Raw genomic sequence first — 21,704 nt, 5'->3', positions numbered from 1 at the left:
CGCATAAAATGTTCTTAGGCCAAAAGGGATCCTAAGTGGAAAAGTTTAAGAAGCCATGCTCCTGAATGTAAGGTAGGTGAGGCTGAAAGTGTCTTCTGCAAAGTAACCAAGCATGGATCAGAATCTGGAATCTCCCATGTCCCAAGTCAAATCTTAGGAGCTGTCCAGTTTGGCTTTGGATTCATTTTAATCTGATGTGTTTCCTTTGACAACCAGTTCTGAAGTATAGTACTAGAATCCTGTAATGTTGAAGGGAAACTGCCCCCTTTTCTCCCCAGGGAGGAGTGGCTGGTGGACTGCCTGCCTGCTTCTCTCTCTCCCTCTTTCTCTCTCTCCAGGGGGTGTGGGTGTGGGATTAAGCAGATCTGCTCACCCTGAATAAACTTAGTCCATGGATTTGAAATTAAACTTTTTAATTCCACTTGGCGTTTCTGAGCTCCTTGCCAATGAGGGCTGTCTTGCTTTTTAAAAAATGGCATCTTTTGTAACAGTAGGAGGAACAGCTGGTGCAGCAGCTGTGTCCAAAAACTGCACAGTAAGGGAGTTGCAGAGCCTCCATGGGGGAAGGGACTAGGCAGAGCTACCACAAAACTCTGCCCTAGTTTCTCACAGATGGGGGTGGGAGGGTGGGGAGGGGATAGAAGCAAGTTATAGGCTGCTTCCATCTGGCCAAACTGTTGCTCGGGTTAGAATAACACCAATGGTTGGTTATTAGAATTGTACTGTACATACAATGACTAGATGAAGTTGTTTATTTATCTCAAGATATAAAACTGACCAGGTTTTTTACTGTCGGCCATTTAAAACATACTGTTTAGCACCTGCCCTATAATATCGAAGTGATAGTGTCTTAGCTTGAGGTTCCCATACATACAACCACAGTGACGTGGCACATTGATGCAGGCACATCCTTATATGGTCCCACAACGCTGCAAACAGTTTGCAAAAAAGAAATTACGTGGCTGGATCATGAACATGCATCCCAGACTTGTGGGATCATGCCACAAAGATGCCGCTCCTGAGTTCTATCTAAATGCGAAAAAGGCTTGATATAGCCAATACAAAGTGGGAGAAGACAAGAGAATAAAAGGATTAATGAGGATATGGTTGTGAAAATAAAAGTTTCTATACTTAAATACCAGCAACCAGTTTTGTATTGTCCAAAAGCATTTGTTTCTGGCTAAATACGCATTCTTGATTCAATGAATCTTGGGTGGTCACTACATAAAAATGTAGAACTGAGCAAGGTTTACAGAGATACTTCTTCACTGTCATGGAGACACAAGTACTGTCTGGCAACATGAAATCTCGCCAAAGCCACATGACTTGGATACTAAGGTCCTGTATAATTCTACCACATATTTTTGCCACATCCATTTTGACACAGGCTGCTCTTATTGCTGTGGTGATGTGGAAACTGAAGGATGTAGAGCACAGAACCTTTCCATGAAGCAGTTAAGGACTCGATTGTAAGTGGCATCTCCAAGGTCGGAAGAAGAGAGTGAAGTACATTTGAGTGTCAAAACCTATTGAATTCTCTCTTATAAGCACAGTTATTACATTAACCCCCAACACACATACCTAATATTTTTAACTCACCCAGATGGATTAAAAAAAAACTTGCGATGAGTAGCTTATTTGGTATTTTCTGAATGCACAGAAATTCCAGTGTATTTCGGGAGATAGAAGTGGCTTTCTCCAGAAGAGTGTATGCGTAAAATGAAGTATTCCCTCCGTACAGGCAGGGGTAGACATCCAGAATCTGACATGAGGAAAAACATTTGTTTTGAATAGCAACCACATTAGGTTGTGTCCTAAAACCCCTGATATTTTCAAAATGGAAAAAACTCCTCGTGAGCCCCCTCATAAGAAACAGAAAACATGATTGTTTTTATCAACAGTTTGCCCTCTGCACTCACAGATCCAACACCCCCAATCCAAAAAAAAAACCTTGATCTTGCAATTTTCTGACATTAATTTACCATTGTACTATAACAACGTGAGCAGTCACGAATTTTGGTATCCACTGGGGGTCCAGGAACCAAACCCTATCAAGATCCCACTATTAGTACTATAACAAAATTAAATTTTGAACAAAATAACCCTAAAATGAAGGTCATTCTATAGACAACTACAGCCTGCCACTTGGGTACCCAAACGCAAATTTACTCACCTACTGGTTTTTACATTGCTCTATTATTGAAATAATTAGAGGATGGGGCACATGGCTCATTTTGTAAAATGATCCCAACATACATTGGGTCTGTTGGTTAACAGATCTCATGCTGGTTCTGATTCCATTTTCCAGATATATCCACATATTTAGTTCTTTATGGATACACATGTCTTGTCAAATTACCAAGGAATTGTGGATCTTTAGAAGATGACTTCCAAATTGGAAATTATCTGAAAACTTGAAATGTGTAAATGTATTAGAATTATTATTGGCGTTTATTGTATTTACTGTTGGATTAGTACTATTTGATAATTATATGCCATTCTTTGTTAATGACTATCCTTTGTTATAGTTATCTTGTTTCCATTAATAGCTTCTTATTACATTTTTGTATTACTTGATTCTACTTGGTTTTCTGTTATACATTTGTTTTGTCACCATGTAAATGGTTTATGTTATTAATATCGTATACAATGCATTTATTTCCTAAAATATACCCCCGTTGTTTTCTTATTGTTATATAATATCATTCCAGTTATGTGCTTTTCAGCATCTTTTATGGGTCTTTTTCCAAATGATGATCTTTAGTGTAGTTTAATGGCTTTCTGCAACAAGACGTCCTGCTTTTGTTTCTCATGACATCAGCATATCTGCTTTCTCCTCCAAGAAAAAGGTCAATTGTGTATACTTGCTACACTTACATACTGGAGCAAGAAAAATGATTTCTTACCCAAGCATCCACACAAACTTCTCTGCATAAAAATTTAGCTACAAAATGGCATAAGGCATTTTTTGTTTAAACACATCAGCATAATTACTGTTGTTTTTCTTATAATATTTATTTACATATGACGTTTTCCTCTGACTAGGATTCAAGGAAGATTACAAAAGTGAAAGCGGAACCACCTTTTAAAAATCACATCATACAAAAGTTTAAAATGCCTACTTTTTAGGCATAGATCTACTTGTATGTGAATTCTACAACAGCAACATGAGTATCTAGTATTGGGATAGTCACATGTTCTGTTTCATAGGATGAGAATCAAAGATCACTGGTTAGTTCAGCAAATAAAGAGGTACTGAGTATTGACTTGCACTTTGTTTCTACCAAAATGATGTTCAGGATTACCATAATGTAAAACACAATGAGATATAGTTAAAACTTAATAATGATTCCTCCTTCAATAGCCAACCGCGTTATATTTCAAAGGTTGACCTGATTTGAAATGATGTTATTGCACAACAGGTAAAAATGATGTCCTTTGAAGGCATCACCCAGTGTGACCTGTAGAAAAGAGTTTCTACACCTCCCCATCACTTAAAATGCTAGTGTCCATATTTTGTGGGTGTTCTCTCAGACCCAAAAACTTATACTTTGAACAACTATCATCTCTTCTTTTAAATTTTAGCTTGGATTTCTCTTCCTTCTTTCCTTCCTTCTGCAATAAGAGCATAGCATGGTTACTCAAGATCACTGAATTTAATGGAACTTACACCCAAGCATATTAAGAACATATCCTCCAGTATACATCAGTATGCAAAGGAATCTTGTAACTCCTTTGACACTGAAAGAAATATGTTTGTGTGTAGCATCAGCTTTCATTGACAAATAAATTGGACTCACTTTCCAACTGCTGTGGGGAGGCTATGACTGGGTTCGTAGCAGACACTGTATTGTTAATATGGCATAAAGATAAATGGGATTTGCTCCAGAGCTTCCAGGAAGGTCCAGCATGATCCTGAGGTTTTTTGGAAGTGTGTACAGCTTTGTAGGGATGGATTTAGACCAAGCCAGTGACCACACATCCAACAGACCCACCACTATGTTGCTGGCTGGAAGAAGCTCCTTTGTACAGGTTTGCTGGTGATATTGCCTCTGTGAGGGAGCTGCTTCTGGACGACAGTGACAATCCCATTGTGCCTTTGGCCCAACCGGCTGCCTGGACACCAGGTCTGGAGTATTATTGAGGCAACAACGCTTAGCACTGAATAGTGAAGAATGCCTCACAGTGAGCAGTAGTAACAGGATTGGATGGTTTGAGTGTAACCTTCAATGCCCTCCATGTCTACCTATTCTGATTCTTCAGTGATGTAAACTGATACTCTTGGGATGTGTCTCCACCTCTGCTTCCCATGAATCCTCTCTTGACCTTCCAAGAAGTAGCTAGACTAGATCAGTACCTTGAGAAACTTTCCTATCTTGGAATGGAATCTCGATAATTAGTTTCTTTCTCCAAGCCATTGCCATGTTTGCTTCTTAAAGAACAGTCTCTGACCGCTGCATTAAGTCTAACATTGAGCAGTTTAACTCAAAATAAATGGCATTTGAGGATGTAGAGTAAGTCTACGAAAGCTTGTGCTCCAACTTCTTTTTTCCTCAGTCTCAGTGCCTAACCATTTTGTATGCTAGGATGCTGGGAAATTCTATAAATGTGAAATCATCCAAAATACTCTTCCAAACATGCCCTTAATATTCATATGTATGTACCTGTAATATTTGCTCTATATATATATATATATATATATATATATATATATATAGAGAGAGAGAGAGAGAGAGAGAGAGAGAGAGAGAGAGAGAGAGAGATATTAAAGACCACTTGATACAGCCAAGCACAAAATACAACCAACTAGAATAAGTACAAAGTTGTATGAGATTTTGATGCTACAAGCACACATTTGCTTAATTAATTTGAACTCTCATCTTGTCAGTGTGAACTGTGAGTAAATTTGGACTTTCCCATATCACACTGATCAGATCCATACTCAGGCAAGAGATGTAAACAATGAGTGTGGTCAATATTTTGGCTTCAGACAAAATCATGGAGTTGAAAGGCACTACAAAGACTAGTCCAACTTCCCGCTGTGCAGAAAGATAGTTAAGGTTGTAGAATTAGTAAAAATTGACACCACTTGAACTGATATGGCTCAATGTTATAGAATCCTGGGAACTGTCATTTTACAAGGTCCTCAACCTTCTCTGGCAAAGCCAGAGCATTTAACCATAGCATTTAAAGAGTTTCCCACTGCTTCACTTCACTTGCTGTAAAGCAGCCTGTCCAGCAATTTCTACAGTAAATTGAATCCAGATTCGTGTTCTGCAGGCAATGGCAACGAAGGAATTCTGCAAGGGCCCTTTCATCAGCAGAATAGATGTGGATCATGTGAATCCATATCACTGAAAAGTGTATCTGGGCATGTACAAAGTGCCTTTCATCTCTGTCCCCTTCAAATCACCACAATGAGTCCTCTGGACTTTGTGGAGAAAGGATTCTGGGGCAGAACATTCAATTTTGCAAGCAGTGCGATTTTGTTGCCATGTATTGCTGGAGTCTACCTTGCAGGATCTTGAGCATTACCGGGATCTTGAGCATCCTGGGATGTGAAATAAGTGCCACTGTACAAAAGTTTGAGCACTCTTTAGCATTTCCCCTTTTTAGTATGGGGTTATAAGTTGATTTTTTCCCAATCTGATGGCCATTCTTGTGTTTTCCATATTTGCTGAATCATTGAGTACAAACTAGTCGGCTCTCTATATCCACTGATTAAACCAGCTTGAAAACACTCCATCCAAACCCAAATCCAGTAGAATCTTGTTTATTCAACCTTCGCTCATCCAACATGCTGTGCTGTCCAACACAGACTGCCTTTTAGTAGTCAATGTTTTTGTAGTCAATGTTTTCAATACATTGCGATGTTTTGATGCTAAATTCGTAAATGCAGTAATTACTAATAACATTACTGTGTATTGAACTGCTTTTTCTGTCGATTTGTTGTAAAACAAGGTGTTTTGGTGCTTAATTTGTAAAATCATAATGTAATTTGACATTTAATAGGCTTTCCCTTAGGTAAAGTTTTTTTCCTGATATTAAGTCTAGTTGTGCCCAACTCTGGGGGTTGGTGCTCATCTCCATTTCTAAGCCGAAGAGCCAGCACTGTCCGTAGACACCTCCAAGGTCATGTGGCCGGCATGACTGCATGGAGCTCTGTTACCTGTCCGCCGGAGTATTGATCTACTACCCACATTTGCATGCTTTTGAACTACTTGGTTGGCAGAAGCTGGGGCTAACAGCGGGAGCTCACCCCACTCCCCGGTTTCAAACCAACATCCTTTTGGTCAGCAAGCAGCTCAGTGGTTTAACATTTTCGCTTATCCAACCTTCAGCTGGCCCGTTTATGTTGGATAAGCGAGACTCTGCTGTAAATAAAAATTGAAAAGGCAAGCCTTGATTTTACCATTTCTTGTCTGGGATTTTATCGCAGCAGTTTGGTAACCCAATTTCTGGCAGTGAAAGCAAAAGACTTTATGAAACTACAACTCCCATGATTCCACAGCACTGAGGTATAAGAGTTAAAGCGGTGTCAAACTGCATTCATTCTGCAGTGCAGATGCACTTCATATGGCTAGAGGGGCTGTTACTTCCAACTAAAAAAAGTAGACCCACCAGAGCCACGGAAGCGCTTGCCAAAGCAATTCTGACTCAACGCGCCTCTTCCAAAGCGGATTGGCGGCAAACGAGGGAGGGCGGGGCCGCCCAGGGATGGCCACGCCCACCCCGTCCCTTCTCCGCCCGCCGCTTCCCATTGGCCGCGCGCCGTTCCTTTTTCCGCCGCTCGAGCCGCCTCCATTGGCCGCTCCGCCAGCACGTTCTCTCCGTCCCCAGCGGCGGCCCTCTTAACCAACCAGAGGGCGGCGGCGCCGTTATCAATCTCTCCGCGCCGGCCAATGAGAGCGCCGCTGCCCTTCCGAGGCCGAATGTTGATACGCGGGAGCCGTCCAATGGGAGCGTCGCTGCCGGGCTCGTGCGGCTTTCGCGGCAAAAAGGATTTGGCGCGCAAAGGCGTGCGAGGCCGGGACCAGCTGGGAACAATAACAGAGGAGGGAGAAGGAGAAGCAGAAGCGGGATCGGATCGGGAGGCAGCCTTCTCCGGCAGATGCGCGGGAGCAAAGCCTTGGCTGGCTTCTCCCTCCTCAGTAGCGGCGGCGGCGTCTCCTCTTGAATCGGAGGCGATGGGGCGTGTTCCTGGCCGCCAGCCCCCGGCGCCCGGAAGGAACCCAAAGGAAGAAAGGGGCTCCTCGGCAGAAAGACACGGCTCTCGCCCGCTTTGCTGAAGACGCGGCCGGCGATGTGACCCCAGCCGGCGAGGAGACCGCGTCTTGGCGGGAAAGAGGCCCCTCCACCCCGCTCGGACCATGTCTCTGGGAGTGGCCCACAGCGTGGCCGACCTGGAAGCCCTGCTGCGGGGCGCCGAGGCCATCCACGTCGTGGACCAGCAGATCGTCATCATTTCCACCCCGGACCCGCTGCCCGCGCCCCGCAGCGAGCCCGAGCCCGCGGAGCTGCTCCTCTTCGCCACCCCGGAGGCCGCCGCCGCCACCAACACCACGGCGGCGGCGGCGCAGAGGCCTACTCCGTCTGCTGCTGCCCTGGAGCGGCCGCCGGTAATAACCCAGCCTCCGCCGCGCATTCCTGCCCCAGGCCGCCGGGGAAGCGAGGCCAGAAAGGCAGGCGCCCTTCCTCCGCCTCCTCCCCCTGAAAGGCCTCTCTAGTCCGGGCCTAGACTACAGACACACATGCAGATGGATAGAGAGAGAGATACGTGTTTTATATTAGGGGGATGAGCCACCATGTTAAGGGGAAAGGGCACACTTCCATGCCAGGAAAATGGCCTTTTGTTAGGGCTCCATGAGGCCTGGTTCCTGGAGCAGATCCTTTTTCAGGACCGTGAGACTAAGTAAGCTTCCAAAAACAGTGTGGTTGTAATATTAAGTTGTCTTGCTGCTATTAATAATAGCAATACAAATGGCCTTTTGTTAGAGCACCATGAGGCCTGGTTCACGGAGCAGAACTTTCAAGATGGTGAGATTAAGGGCCCCTCCAGATAGGCCCTATATCCCAGGATCTGATCCAAGATTTTCTGGCTGTGCGGATTCATATAATCTAGATTAAAGCAGAAAATCTGGGATCCGATCCTGGGATATAGGGCCTGTCTGGAAGGACCCAAAGTAAGCTTCAAAAGAGTGAAGTGTCTTGCTGCTATTAACATAAACAATATTATTATTACTATTAACAACAACAATAATAATAGCCTTTTGTTATAGCTCCAAGAGGCCTGGTTTCTGGAGCAGATCTTTCAAGATGGTGATATTGAGGGCCCTTCCTGTATCCCAGGATCTGATTCCAGCTTTTCTGTTTATCCCAGATTATCTGGCAGTATGGACTATATAATTCAGATTAAATCAGAAAAACTGGGATCAGATTCTGGGATATAGGGTCTGTCTCGAAGGGCCCAAAGTATGCTTCAAAAGAGTGTGATTGTAGTATTGTCTTGCTGCTATTAACAATAATAATCATAATAATGCAAATGGCCTTTTGTTAGAGCTCCATGAGGCCTGGTTCCCAGAGCAGATCTTTCAGGATGACAAGACTAAACTTCCAAGGTGTGCCATTGTTATTCATAAGCTTCAAAAGTGTATAATATTAATTACAAAAATGTTTTTGTTAGAACTTCCATGGGTCCTGAGGGCCCTTCATATTCCAGTTCAAAGCAGATAATGTGGGATTTTATTCAGCTGTGTGAAAGGGGCCTAAGTAAGCTTCAAAAGTGTGTGATTGTAATATTAAGTGTCTTGCTGCTATTAACAACAACAACAACAACAATAATAATGCAATGGCCTATTGTTATAGCCCCATGAGGCCTGGTTCCCAGTTAGGGAACAGAGCAGATCTTTCAGGTTGGTGAGACTTAAGTTTCAAAAGTCTAGGATTGTTATTAATAAGCTTCAAAAGTGTATAATATTAATGACAAAAATGGGAATTTTTTTGCTAGAGCTTCCATGAGGCCTGGTTCCTAGAGTAAATCTCTCAAGATGGAAGGGCATCAGAAGTGTATTATTACTATTATGAATAATGATAAACATGGCCTTTTGTTCAGGCTCCATGAGGCCTAGTTCCTGGAACAGATTGTTCAGTATGGTGGAAGAGCAAGTTTCAAAAGTGTATATTAGTTGTGAAGTGTATTACTGCAATTATAATGATAAGATGGACCTTTTGTTAAAGCTCCATGTGACCTGGTTCCTGGAGCAAAGCTTTCAAGATGGAATAGCTCCACGAGGCCTGGTTCTTCAAAAGTGTATTACTCTTCTTATTATTAATGATCAACATATTACAGCTTTATAGGGCCTAGTTCCTAGAGCAACCCTTCCTGGATGATGATAAAACAACTTTCAAAAGTGTATTGTTATTATTATTATTATTATTATTATTAATGGTGATAATGATAATAATGGCCATTGTTAGGCCTCAATGAGCTCTGGTTCCTGGAGTTTGGATGGAAGAGCTTCAAATGTGTGTTTCTATTATTAATCATGATAAAAAATGACCTTTGTTTAGGCTCCATGAGGCCTGCTTCCTGGAGCAAATCTTCCAAAATGGAAGAGCCTCAAAAGTGCATTATTAATATTAATGTATTGCTGTGAGTTTTCTGGGTTGTATGGCCATGTTCCAAAAGCGTTCTCTCCTAATGTTTCACCCACATCTATGGCAGCCATCCTCAGAGGTTGTGAGGTCTCTTGGAAACTAGGCAAGTGGGGTTTATATATCCATGGAAGGTCCGGGGTGGGAGAAAGAACTCTTGTCTGTTTGAGGCATGTGTGAATGTTTCAGTTAATCACCTTGATTAGCATTGAAAAGCCTTGCAGTTTCAAAGTCTGTCTGATTCCTGTCTGGGGAATCCTTTGTTGGGAGGTGTTAGCTGGTCTTGATTGTTTCATGTCTGGAATTCCCCTGTTTTCAGAGTGCTGTTCTTTATATACTACCCTGATTTTAGAAGGCCTTTTTTAAATACTGGTAGCCAGATTTTATTCATTTTCAACAAAAGATTCCCCCAGGCAGGACTCAGTCAGTCCTTAAAACTGCAAGGCTTTTCAGTGCTAATCAAGGTGGTTAATTGTGACATTCACACTTGCTTCCAACAGACAAGCGTTCTTTCTTCCACAGATACATAAACCTCTCTTGCCTAGTTTCCAACAGACCTCACAGCCTTAGGATGCCTGCCATAGATGTGAGTGAAATTTTAGGAGATAATGCTTCTGGAACATGGCCATACAGCCCGGAAAAGTCATAGCATCCCAGTGATTCCGACCATGAAAGCCTTCAACAACACATTAATAACAATGATGATGAAATGTTAGCGTTCCATGGGACCTGGTTTATGAATCAGCTCCTCCAAGATGGTGGTGGAACAAGCTTCAAAAGTATGTTACAGGCAGTCTTCGAGTTACAAACATCCAACTTACAAACATCTCATAGTTACAAATGGGGGTGAGACAACAGGAAGTGAGAGAAATCTACCCCCAGGAAGGGAATTTCATTCCTGAAAGAGTTATTATGGGGAAAAAGGTGTCTTCACTGAAGTTTTAATACCAGTCCTTGTTTTTGCAACAACCTGAAATTTTGAAGAGGTTCAAAAGTGTACTAAAAGCCCTTGTGGACATTTTCCACCTGAATAGCGGGGCACTTTGTTATTTCAATAAAACAAATATAAGTTATTAATGATGTTTAAAATTATATGATAGGGACTAAAGGGCAGTTTTGCAGATCATGGTTTCTGGAGCAGATCTTCCAGGATGGTGATAGAACAAACTTTATAATGTATTATTATTAATTATAATGATAATGAATTTTTATTTGCTACCTGTCTCTCCTCAAGGCAGAGTACAACACAGTTAAAATACATAGATACATGGTGGGCTCAATTGCACAAAGAAATTTTTATCTGTAATAACTCCTTTATTTGGGGTTTTTTAATTTCTAATACTATAGTGTCATACATAAGAAATACATTTGCATTAAATGTAAAAAAGCCCCAAATCTCATTGAATGCTATAGTATTATATACAGTATAGATAGCACCCCTTCATGACTTTTGACCCACCCTATATAAGGCGATTAAAACAGATGGGTGGAAGGGTGTCTCTACACTGGAATGAGTGCCGTTTGACACTGTTTTAACTGCCTGTGGTTTGATGGTGTCTTAAAAGACAGGCCTAAGGTTAAACTCTTTTGGAACATCCCAAATGATAATGTTTACATTTTACACCTGGATAATGGAGCGGTTTATTATCTCAGTAAAACAAAATATTAATAACAATATCATATGACAAGGACTAAAAGGGTAGCTTTACAGATCACTTCTCTATTGCTCCCCTTTGTAAGAGTCGGTTTGTCCATTCTTCCTAGTCCCTTGAAGCCCTGCAAGAACATGCAAAGTCCTCTGAAACCTATTCTAACTTATTAATGATATTAATAATTAATAGTAATAAAATAATGATATGAGATGGGCTAAAAGGGCAGTTTGGTAGATCCCCCAGCACTCCTTTGTAAGAGTTGGTTTGTTAATTCTATTTAGCTCTGCAGGAGCACGAAAATCCTAAATAGTGTGCCATTTTATCAGGAGCAGATCCCTGTCTAGTTTTCTCAGGCCCAGCAAGAAGAACAGGGTCAGTAGTTATATTTGTGTACTGATAGAGTTGTTTGTCAAAACCCCTGTGGCTTGGTGAAGACTCACCCGATGCTTGTAATTAAGGGAAGGATGTGGGGAGAACTTCAAAACAGACTGGATTGGTGTTTCTTCAACGTGGCATATGTAGCAGGCCTGCAGGAAGGGCAAAGATAGTGCTCTTGAGAGCATGCAAAGAAATGATTAACTTAGAAGGGCCAGTCTGCAAAAGTTGCATGACAGGAGGAAACAACACTCTGGCGTTTGAACCCCAGAAAGATAGTTTCAATTCTTTTCGATCTGATGGCAAGTTTTCTGGATTACAAACAGGCCTCTCTGCTCTTCCCCTGCCATCATTTCAAAACAGTAGTCTGTAAGTGTTGTTAATGAGGCAGCTTAACTTCCTGTTACAGGATGTTAAGGCCCAAGTTATGTGCAATCTGTTCTTAAATTAACAAAAGCAAATTGTGGAGTTTGTTTGTGTTGTGCGTTATTTCTTTGCAACAAAATACTCTGAGGTACGTAGCCAGTGAGAAGAGCAGGGTGATGGTTTGAGCATTGCACTATGACACTGGAGAACAGGGTCTGAATTCCACTTGGCCATGATCTTGGGCGCATCTGCACTGCAGAATTAATACAGTTTGACACCACTTTAACGGCCATGGTTTCATGCTATGGAATCATGGGAGTTGTAGCTTTACATGGTTTTTATCCTCTGCCAAATAGTGCTACGGCCTCACCAAACTATGGCTCCCATCATTTCATAGCAATAGCCGTGTCAAACTGCAGTAATTCTTTCATGTAGATGCAGCCTTTGGGCAAGTCATACACTTTTATCCTCAGGTCTCTTTAGGGCCTCCATGAGTTGGAAACAACTTGAAGGCATACAACAGTGCAATATTTAATTGAATATAATGGGATGGGAAGGCCTGGGGAAGGATAAGATTGTCCTTGCCCCCCCCCCCCCCAATGTAGTAACAATCTAGCACTCTCTTCTTTTATATCCAGCTAGTGAAACAATGTACTGTGAGAGAAATTGCAAGTGTAAAACAATTTTTCCAATTAGTCTCAGTTGGACATGTATGTTTACATATATTCAGGAGTTAATGGAAATGCCAGTTGTGGCTAATAATACTACTACTACTAATAAATATTATTAATATTAATATAAATTACCATCTGTCAGCTGCAAAAGGCCACCGTACTCGGACCTGCACACATTATTCACCAATACATCACATAGTCCTAGACACTTGGGAAGTGTCTGACGTGTGATCCAATACAACAGCCAGCATAGTGATCTTGTTTGCTGTGTACTAATCTTGTTGTGTATCAAATAATTATAAATCTTTATTTGTATCCCACTTTTCTCCTGAACGGGACCCAAAGTGGCTCACAACGTGTTAAAATAATACAAATAAATCATACATATAACAATAAAACCAACTTTTCAATAATTGTGTAATTTTTTAAAATACAGAATGTAGGAAAAGCAGTCATTATATCTTCATCATGTTATAATATTTTCATGTTTAAAGAAATAAGGAACTGAAGAGAAAAGCAGTTTCAGCTGTTTTGTACTAATACATGAAGAAATAATTTAAGGTTCCAGTACCAAAGGGGTGGATACTAAGGAAGACAATTAAGCCAAAGCTGGGTTGAACAGTTTTTTTGTGCAGACCAGTGCTCAATTTAAAGGTGGTATCTCTTTGTGTAGTGCTGTCCACACCATGTGACATTGACCACCTCTCAGGGTTGGCTCTATTAATTGCTTCAGACAGCAGATGTTGAGGGGCATCAATCTGTGGGTATTTCCCACCTGTTCATCTTGAGGCCATATTATCTCTTAAAAGATAGAACTCTGTGTTCTGCAATGGTTTATATCCCTCTAGTTTAAGTTGTAAATATTGTGTATGTGACTGTTTAGTTGCATGAGGGTACTAAAATATTGGTAAGAAAAACGAGGCATTGTTTGAATGTGAAACTGAGATATCATGGAAGTCACTTTGGTTCTGCCGGCAAAACATTTGACAGAGGAAAGCCCTCTTGAGTGTTTCTCCTCTTCAGGCTTTTGGCACATAAAGGAAAGAGTGGAGGAATGCACTCTGCATGTTCAGCAAAGTGTCTGCAAAGGAAAACCAACATGTGAAGAGATGTACCCATATAGATTTCAGTGTGACGGGGACTCTTTATCACTGTATACTAGGATAGTGTGTATGTGTCTAGGCCTTTCTTTGCATCTGTCACACCAAATGCAACAAGACAGGGAACAGCTGGAACTGGCATGATGACTGAATGGATGATATTGGGGTCCCATGTATTAGTACATATCAAAGGGACTATAAGAGCTAGATAATCAGGAGTGTTCCTTGAGAGAAGGCCATCCAAGCTCTGTTCAGAAATATCCAAAGGAAAGTCCTCTACCCTTCAAGGCAATTTACTGTGTTCTTCTTGATATTTAGGTGGAATTTTCTGTAATTTGAATCCACTGGTTCATGTTCTAGTTTCTGTAGCAACAGAAGAGAAGCTTTCCCATATTTCACGTGTCATCCATTCAGATATGAAGTCACTTCTCAGTCTTTCCTAGCTCCCTAAGTCATTCGTCATAAGGCTTGGTTTCCAAAAGTTTAGCTATCATGGTTCCATTCCCTTGACACATTCACTTGTTGGTATTTTGAATGGTGAATAGCTCCCTGAACTACATACAGTATTTCAGATGAGAATAGAACACCACAATTAACTCCCTTGCTCTGGAAACCATACATCTATCAATGTAGCCAGGGATTTCATTAACTTGTGGTCTGCTACAACCTGTAGATCCTTTTCATGTGTACTACTTTCAAGCTAGATGTCACCCATTCCATATTTGTGTACAAGCAGTCCACGAGTTACAAACATCCGACTTAAAAACAACTCATAGTTAAGAAAAGGGTGAGACCATAGGAAGTGAGAAAAACCTACCCCTAGGAAGGGAAATTCTTTCCTGAAAAGAGTTATCACAGGGAAAGGGTGAAGCTTTATCACCAATCCTTGTTTCAACAACAAACCAAAATTTTCAAAATCCAATTATTACAGGGACAGAAAGTGAGGTGTAATCTTATGAAGAGGGACACAGACAGCAAAACAAACATCACGGGGGTGTTAACCCTTCGCTATGCTATCCAAATTCAACTGAAAAACAACCTGCAGAACCTATCTTGTTTATAACTTTGGGATTGCCTGTTTTTCTGCCTATATGTTGCACCTTATATTTATTCCTGTTGAAATTGGTTTTGTTAGTCTTGAGTCAGTCCCCTATCTGTCAAGATCATTTTGAATTATATCCATATTCTCTGGATTATATTTTCCCATCCCTAATTTGGTGCCATCTACAAATTTAAACAGCATACCTGCTGTTCCATCGTCTAAGTGATTTATAAGGGCATTGAACAACACTGGGTTCAAGACAGAACCCTGAAACATTCCCCAAGTCAGTTCTAACGAAGATTAAGAGTAGTCATTGATGAGCACTCTCCGAACCTTTCCTGAAATAATTGGTTCACTGTATCCAACATATTCTATATCCCAAAAATTCAACCATTTACAGCTTGGAAATTTTCAAAAACAAGATCTAAAAAACAAATCTTGATTTTTCAATTTTATATAAGGGACACAATTTTATTACACCATCTATATATATAAAAGAGTGATGGCATCACGGCGACCCACAAAACAACAAAACTACAGGCCCCCCAACCTCGAAATTTGACAACACAACCCATCATCCACATGATACAACAACAAAAAAAGAAAAATAAAGTCCTAATTAGAGAGAGAGAGGAATAATTGCTTTTATCCAATTGCTGCCAGTTAGAAGGCTAAGCTCCTCTAACTTGGTCTCCTAGCAACCCAATAAAAAATAATAAAAAACACTAAAAAATTAATACAATAAAATACTATAATAACAGAAAATAACTAAAAATAATACAAGAAAATAATAAAATATAATAAATAAAAATATAACTTACAATAAAATTAATAAAAAAATGCAAATAACGTCAAATAAAAATTATACAACAATTTTTAACCAATACCACCACCACTTTGCCACAGCAACGCATGGTCGGGCACAGCTAGTTATATATAATGAAACTTGATCATCCATGAACTGTTGGTATTCACAGGCAGGTCTGAAACCAAATACCAGCTGATACCAAGGTTCATTGTATTTGTGTCAAACTGACTGGTTCTTGGGCTAGTTTGTTCCCCTTACTGTGTTATTGGTTCTGATCATACCAGATTTAACACTCTTTTTGGTAGGAAGAATGTGTTGTGTAGTTCCCTTTTTTCTTTTGTCCTGTTTTCATTTTACTAACTTCTCCACAAAGTGTTCCCAGCATTTCCTTGTTCTTTCTCCTGATATGAACATAACCCCAAATGCCCTTTCTGTTATTTTTAACTTCTCAAGGAAGCAAGTGATAATTTTCAGGTTTAGGTTGTCTGATTATCTCCCAACAAATACTGACAGTTCATCTTCCTCATTCTTTGATGATTGTCCTCTTCCACATAATCCCTTTTTATCTGTCCACCCTGGTTTCTTTAGACAAATGACCACTTTTCTTCCTTAAAATGTCTTTGGCATCTCTTCTTTAAGAAATGTCCATCCCTCGCAAGCTCTGTTACCTTCGAACATTTCTGACCGTAGGTCCTCAACCAGCGCTTCCACAAGCTTACTGAAATCAGCTTTCTTAAAGTCTAGATTACATGATCTTACTTCATTTGGCTTTCCCTTTCCCCTGTATAAAAAATACCAGGAGATAGTGGTCACTTCCACCTCAGCATCCCAGGGGTCCATTTCCATCCCAAGGATCAAATCCAAAATGAACAATCCCTTTGTTGACTCTTCCAATTGCTAAGCAATGAAAACCAAGTAGAGAGGGACATCTGAATAAGTATAAAAAGAGCTATTAAGTCTTATCACTTCTTATTATGACTTAGCTGCCCTTTTCTATATCTTTTTTCAATTGGAATTCCAAAAATTCCCATCCCATTGAAGCTACTACCTATGCTGGTTGGTGATTCTGGGATTTGCTGTCCAAAGAGTAATTGAGATGTTCACTTCAACAGATGGCTTTAGTACCTATGGTTTCGCCTGCTCATCTGAATTTTTTTCCATTGTGATTACGTTTTTTCAGTAGAGGCACAGTCTTAATCAAGGCTATATGATAAACATCTCCTCAAATAGCACAGCCTCTCTGTTAATGCATCTCCAAGTTCATGAGTCTCTTTCAGGATAGAAAAATCAGCATATAATGATAATAGTTCCTACTACTCTTCCAACTGAATTTCTGCTAAGTGTATGTGTGTATGTGTATGCATTCAAGTTACCTGTTAAATTATGGTGAGCTCATGGATTTCATAGGGTTTTCTTAGGCAGGGAATCCTCAAAGGTGGTTTTAGCAGTTACTTCAGTAGGTAGCCTACAATAGTTGGGTCATGGATCCCCATCCAAATACTAACCACACCGACCCTGTTTAACCTCCAAGATCAAATCAGATCTAGTGCCTTTAAGTGCATTTAAGCCTCCTCTGTAGACTTCATCAGGAGAAAGATGGGATATAAGCTAAATATATAAATATTGACATAAAAATAATGAATTAAAAGTAGCACAAAATTGTGCAGTTCTGGCATAGAGTGGATATCCCAGCCAGTACTTGTGACAATAGATGCAGAGAGCCCTTTTCTCACCCTCTCTCCAATTTAAGGCTCTGAACTGGCAAATAAGGCCTTTTCCTTTGCCTTCTCAATCGGACTGGCTTATGGAAGATTAAGGAAATGGGCTTTGGACACTTAAATGTCTTACTGTCATCTATAATGAGACAGCTGCTGAGCTAAAAAAAAGGGAGCTCCATTTGTCTATGACCATAATGTGAGGGTCCATCCTCCTCCTCCTCCTAACTGTCCACCCTTGGGAGAGCCAACACTATTGTTGGAGCGTATCCATCGCAAGGGGCTTGGTGGTCTACCCTCACCATCCTTGTGGCGGCTCTTTCTCCGCAGGCAGCGCAAGGGAGGTGATGCGCACAAAGCTTTCTGCTAGTTTGACATCCTTCTCCCACAGAGGCCTTTTCTGTCGAGGGGGCCTGCAGTAGGCGGCTGCTTTACAGTCGTGTCTTTGTTTTAACTGTAGGGTCTACTGTTTGGGTCAGGAATTTGTAATGAGCTTTTACTTTGTGTCGTCTCCTTGGGGTGCCTGTTGTTTGGGGAAGGGCTGAAGATGTCTGGCTTCCCCACCCATTTCACATGGATGTACACAAGCTGTGGGGTGGGCTGGAGGGCATGGCCTAGGATGGGTAGAAGGTGCCAGTGTCCCAGAACCTGGTTTGCATAATCCATGGCATAGAATGCACTTGTAGATAGGAAATGAGGAAAATTGGAGAGTGAATAGATCCTATTTCATATTCCAAGGTGTTTTTTTTAAAACTTTTGGAAATTCAGCATCAACTTTTTTGGCTGCAAACACAACACAACAGGTTTAGATGTTGCCTGTATATTTGTAGGAAGCTAGATAAAGAAATGCCTAGGATATTCCTGCTTTATTCAGAATGAATAAAGTCCAGTAGTGAATTGTTCAACCTGACAGAGCCACAGTTCTACTGAAATCTTCCCCTTCCATTAGAACTCAATATACAGTATTATAAAATCAAATCCAGTTTTGGTTCTTTTTCCCTTCTTCCTCTTCCCATATTTCCTTCTCTCACTGTTTTGCAACACCATTTCTGAAGATCATGAAAACATGCTGTAATATGACCCTTGGGTTCTGTTTTAGTGTCTGTCTGGACTGGACATAACAATTGAAGTGTTCTTGTAAATGGGTTTGCATACTGAAGTTCTTTTCTTAGCCCAGCAATTCCAGCATTGCTCAAAAATTTGAATAGCTGAGTTGAATGGCAGAGGCATAATAAAATGTTAAGTATATATTTTCTTTTTTCCCCTGTTCTTATACCTAAGAGGCAAGACCTAAAAAAGCCAAAATTCCTAAATGTATTTAGTTATTTGATTTTTAATCTGCCTTTCTTCTAATATGGTACCCAGCACAACATCTGTATTGATTACATGGATCTTTTAACTGATTCTATTTTAATAGAGGTTGTTTTATCCCATTTATATACCTGGTTCATATAATGTTATTGTTTTCATGTTGATGTATTTTATTTTATGTATTGTGTCTTTTATGTGTGCTATTTTGTGTGCTATTTTCTAAGCCTCCCTGAGTCCCTATGGGAGATGGTGACAGGGTAAAAATAAAGTTATATTATATTATTATTACAATACAATTTTTTTTAAAAAAAAAACAGTCAAAATATACTGCACAAAATATTTTTAATTACATAGATATTACAATATTTATTAAAACTTTCAAAAACATATAAAGCACAAAATAAAAGTGCAGCCAATTAAAAGACACTTCTGCCATGCACCTTTAAAAACCAATGGCCTGTTTAACTAGATTTCTCTTTTCTGTGCTATGATTATGTGGTCTGACACATTGATGTATTTATTCCTATAGAAATAATGTGGCTGTTGCCATCTAGGAAAACTTATTCTGGATACAGCATTCCATTGTGCCATAAATGAATTTCTGTTGACAGGAACAGGAAGATGCTCTTGGAGACTGAACAGATCTTTCACGTTTAAAAGCAATACTTTTTGGGACTGAGTTAAAAATGATTGTCTTAATGCATTTTGTGCTCCAGTAACTGCGCTCACTAGTTCCAACTCGCGCCTGCCTTCAAAAGGCATTTTTGGCATCACTTGTGGAAGCATCCATAGAGCATGTCTACTTTGCAGATCTAAACTGGCTTAATTGCCTTATCGCCATAGTTCTCTATCCAGGACTCCTAGAAACACTGGTTTTACAACAAAGAAAAGCTTTGCTTGCTAATTTATGATCCTTCAATATACTTATTCCTGCTTTCATTTTCTGTTGACGGTACTTGTGTTATTGGATAAAGATGAGAAACATACCTCTTTTCAGATAACATTAAACTGCAACACTCCACACCATTGACTGCTGTTAAGGACTGATAGGAGTTGCAGTCAACATCCTATTTTCCCCACCCCTGCTAGAGTGTCTTTGGACAGCAATATGTCAAATCTGTTCACTGTACTAATAAACCGTGCGGAGTTTCAACCAACCATGGCATTGACTATTGGAGTATCATTTCAATATAAAAACATTTAGTTTTACACAGGGTTTGCAGAACAGTTGTTTTTGTCACTTTAAGCTGATGTTGCAAGAAAGGAAGGGTGGCAATATGCTGTGGTCAAAGGATCTTATGTTGTCAGAGTATCAAGCAGTGAATAATTGAGTCAGCTTCCTGAGCCATGTCTTATCTGAAAAGAGTAGCTGCCCTTTTGAAGGACAGATCTCTTTCGGAACAAGCTTGTTGTTTCTACCTAAATTCAATTTGCACATGTTCTACATACTGTCAATACCTTATGCTTTATGCCATTTCTACTTTGAGCTGTTTCAGTTGATTCTTAGGATTACTGGTTCATGCTGTTGTATGGTGCAGACTGTACTGCTTCCAAAGAAGGATATCCTTAGACAAGCAGTGCTGAATTAGCATTGTGCAGCATTGACCCCAGTGGGATGTTTCTTGGGAAATACATCATCCTACCCCTGCTCTCTCTTCCTCCCCATCTCCATTCAATCCATCTGCCCTAGAGATCTATGCAACAGGTACCTTCATGAAAGAACATGAGTGTGACTAAGCACTCTGCTAGTTTGATTTCCTCCCAGCGCCCAAAGATTTGACCACTGAGTGAGCTTGACTTAACAGATCACAGCTCAGGATAGACATGAAGGCTATCAAAGTTCCTATTAAAAATTGTGTAGGGCAGCAGCAGAGGTGGTTGCAGAAATTTAACTCAAAACCTTTTATTTATCAAAGTCTTAAAGTACAGAAACAAAACAAGGGCTCTCTCGGTACCCAATCCATGAAGAAAATGCCAATCCTATATCCAGAAAGGTGTCGAGGTTCAAGCGTCTGGATGATGACAACTTTCAGATGTCAGTCCAAGCTGTTCTGTTCATTTCTATGAATTGAGACGTCTGGTGTATTGGCCGCAGTGATATTCAGGAGCAATGTGGCAGTCTGTTGGCACTCTGAACCAATCCAGGACAATGGACTGGATGAGGGCCTAGAAGCTCAGACTTTGTCCAGGCAAGATGAAGGTACTGTTTGTAGATGGTTCAACTATCGAGATAAGTGATGTTCATCTTGTTCTGGAACTGGTTGCACTCTTCCTACTAGGTAATTTATAGACACTCTTGGATGATTCACTGTTGTTAGAGGCCCAAAACTGTTAATTGGGGCTTGGCTGACAATTTCATATTATGCTAGTGCTTTGCCATCTGTACTGGTATATTAGTTCATTTCTAGGTCCAGTTCAGAATTCTTATTTTAATCTTGAAAGTATTCAATGGTCCTCCTATGTTTACCTGCGTAGAGTCATCTGCAAACCTTATCAAAAAAAGTCTGAGTGAGTGCAGTGAGAAGGCCTTTTCAGTGATGGTACCTTAGTTGTACTTTTCCAAGGTAGAAAATACATCAAGGTATTTTCAGCACCAATTCCCCCAAACATTGCATTAATTATTTTAGTTTTTAGTCTTCTTCATTGCTTGATTTTGAAAATATTTTGTTTTCTTCTAGTAGTTTTATTCTAGACTTGTTGTACACTGCCTTGTTTGTGTTTCTTGTGTTGTTTCCTTTTCTTGTTATGTTATAGCTTACATTTTTACGCCCTTGTAAACTAGCCTGAGAATGTTGTTTGCTGGAATGACTAAAAGTGTAAACACATTAAAAATAGCACTTTTTAGATACATGAAGAACTCTCACAGAGAGTAAAGATTTGTTCCCTGCTCCTTCAGAAGGCAGTCTAGGTTGTGTATCCCATGCCTAAAGTGCAGCACTGAGAACAAAAAATGAGGGGAAACATATTTGAAAACTTTTTTTTCTTTTTTTAAGGCATATATTTTGAA

The 21,704-nt window shown here is 40.3% G+C and overlaps 1 protein-coding gene across 1 annotated transcript in view; it reads left to right on the top strand.

Moving 5' to 3' along the window:
* Positions 1-7,362: 7,362 nt before the first annotated feature.
* e2f1 (E2F transcription factor 1) overlaps positions 7,363-21,704 on the top strand; it is a 32,011-nt gene continuing 17,669 nt past the window's right edge. Inside the window, exon 1 of the mRNA XM_016993409.2 lies at positions 7,363-7,619. Within this exon, the coding sequence (XP_016848898.2) occupies positions 7,371-7,619 (249 nt within the window). The 5' untranslated portion in view covers positions 7,363-7,370. The remainder of the gene's footprint in view (positions 7,620-21,704) is intronic.

The sequence above is a fragment of the Anolis carolinensis genome, chromosome 4 (assembly GCF_035594765.1).
Source record: "Anolis carolinensis isolate JA03-04 chromosome 4, rAnoCar3.1.pri, whole genome shotgun sequence".
NCBI lineage: Eukaryota > Metazoa > Chordata > Lepidosauria > Squamata > Dactyloidae > Anolis > Anolis carolinensis.
The sequence above is the reverse complement of the archived record's forward strand: the minus strand, read 5'-3'. Positions and strand labels throughout refer to the sequence as shown.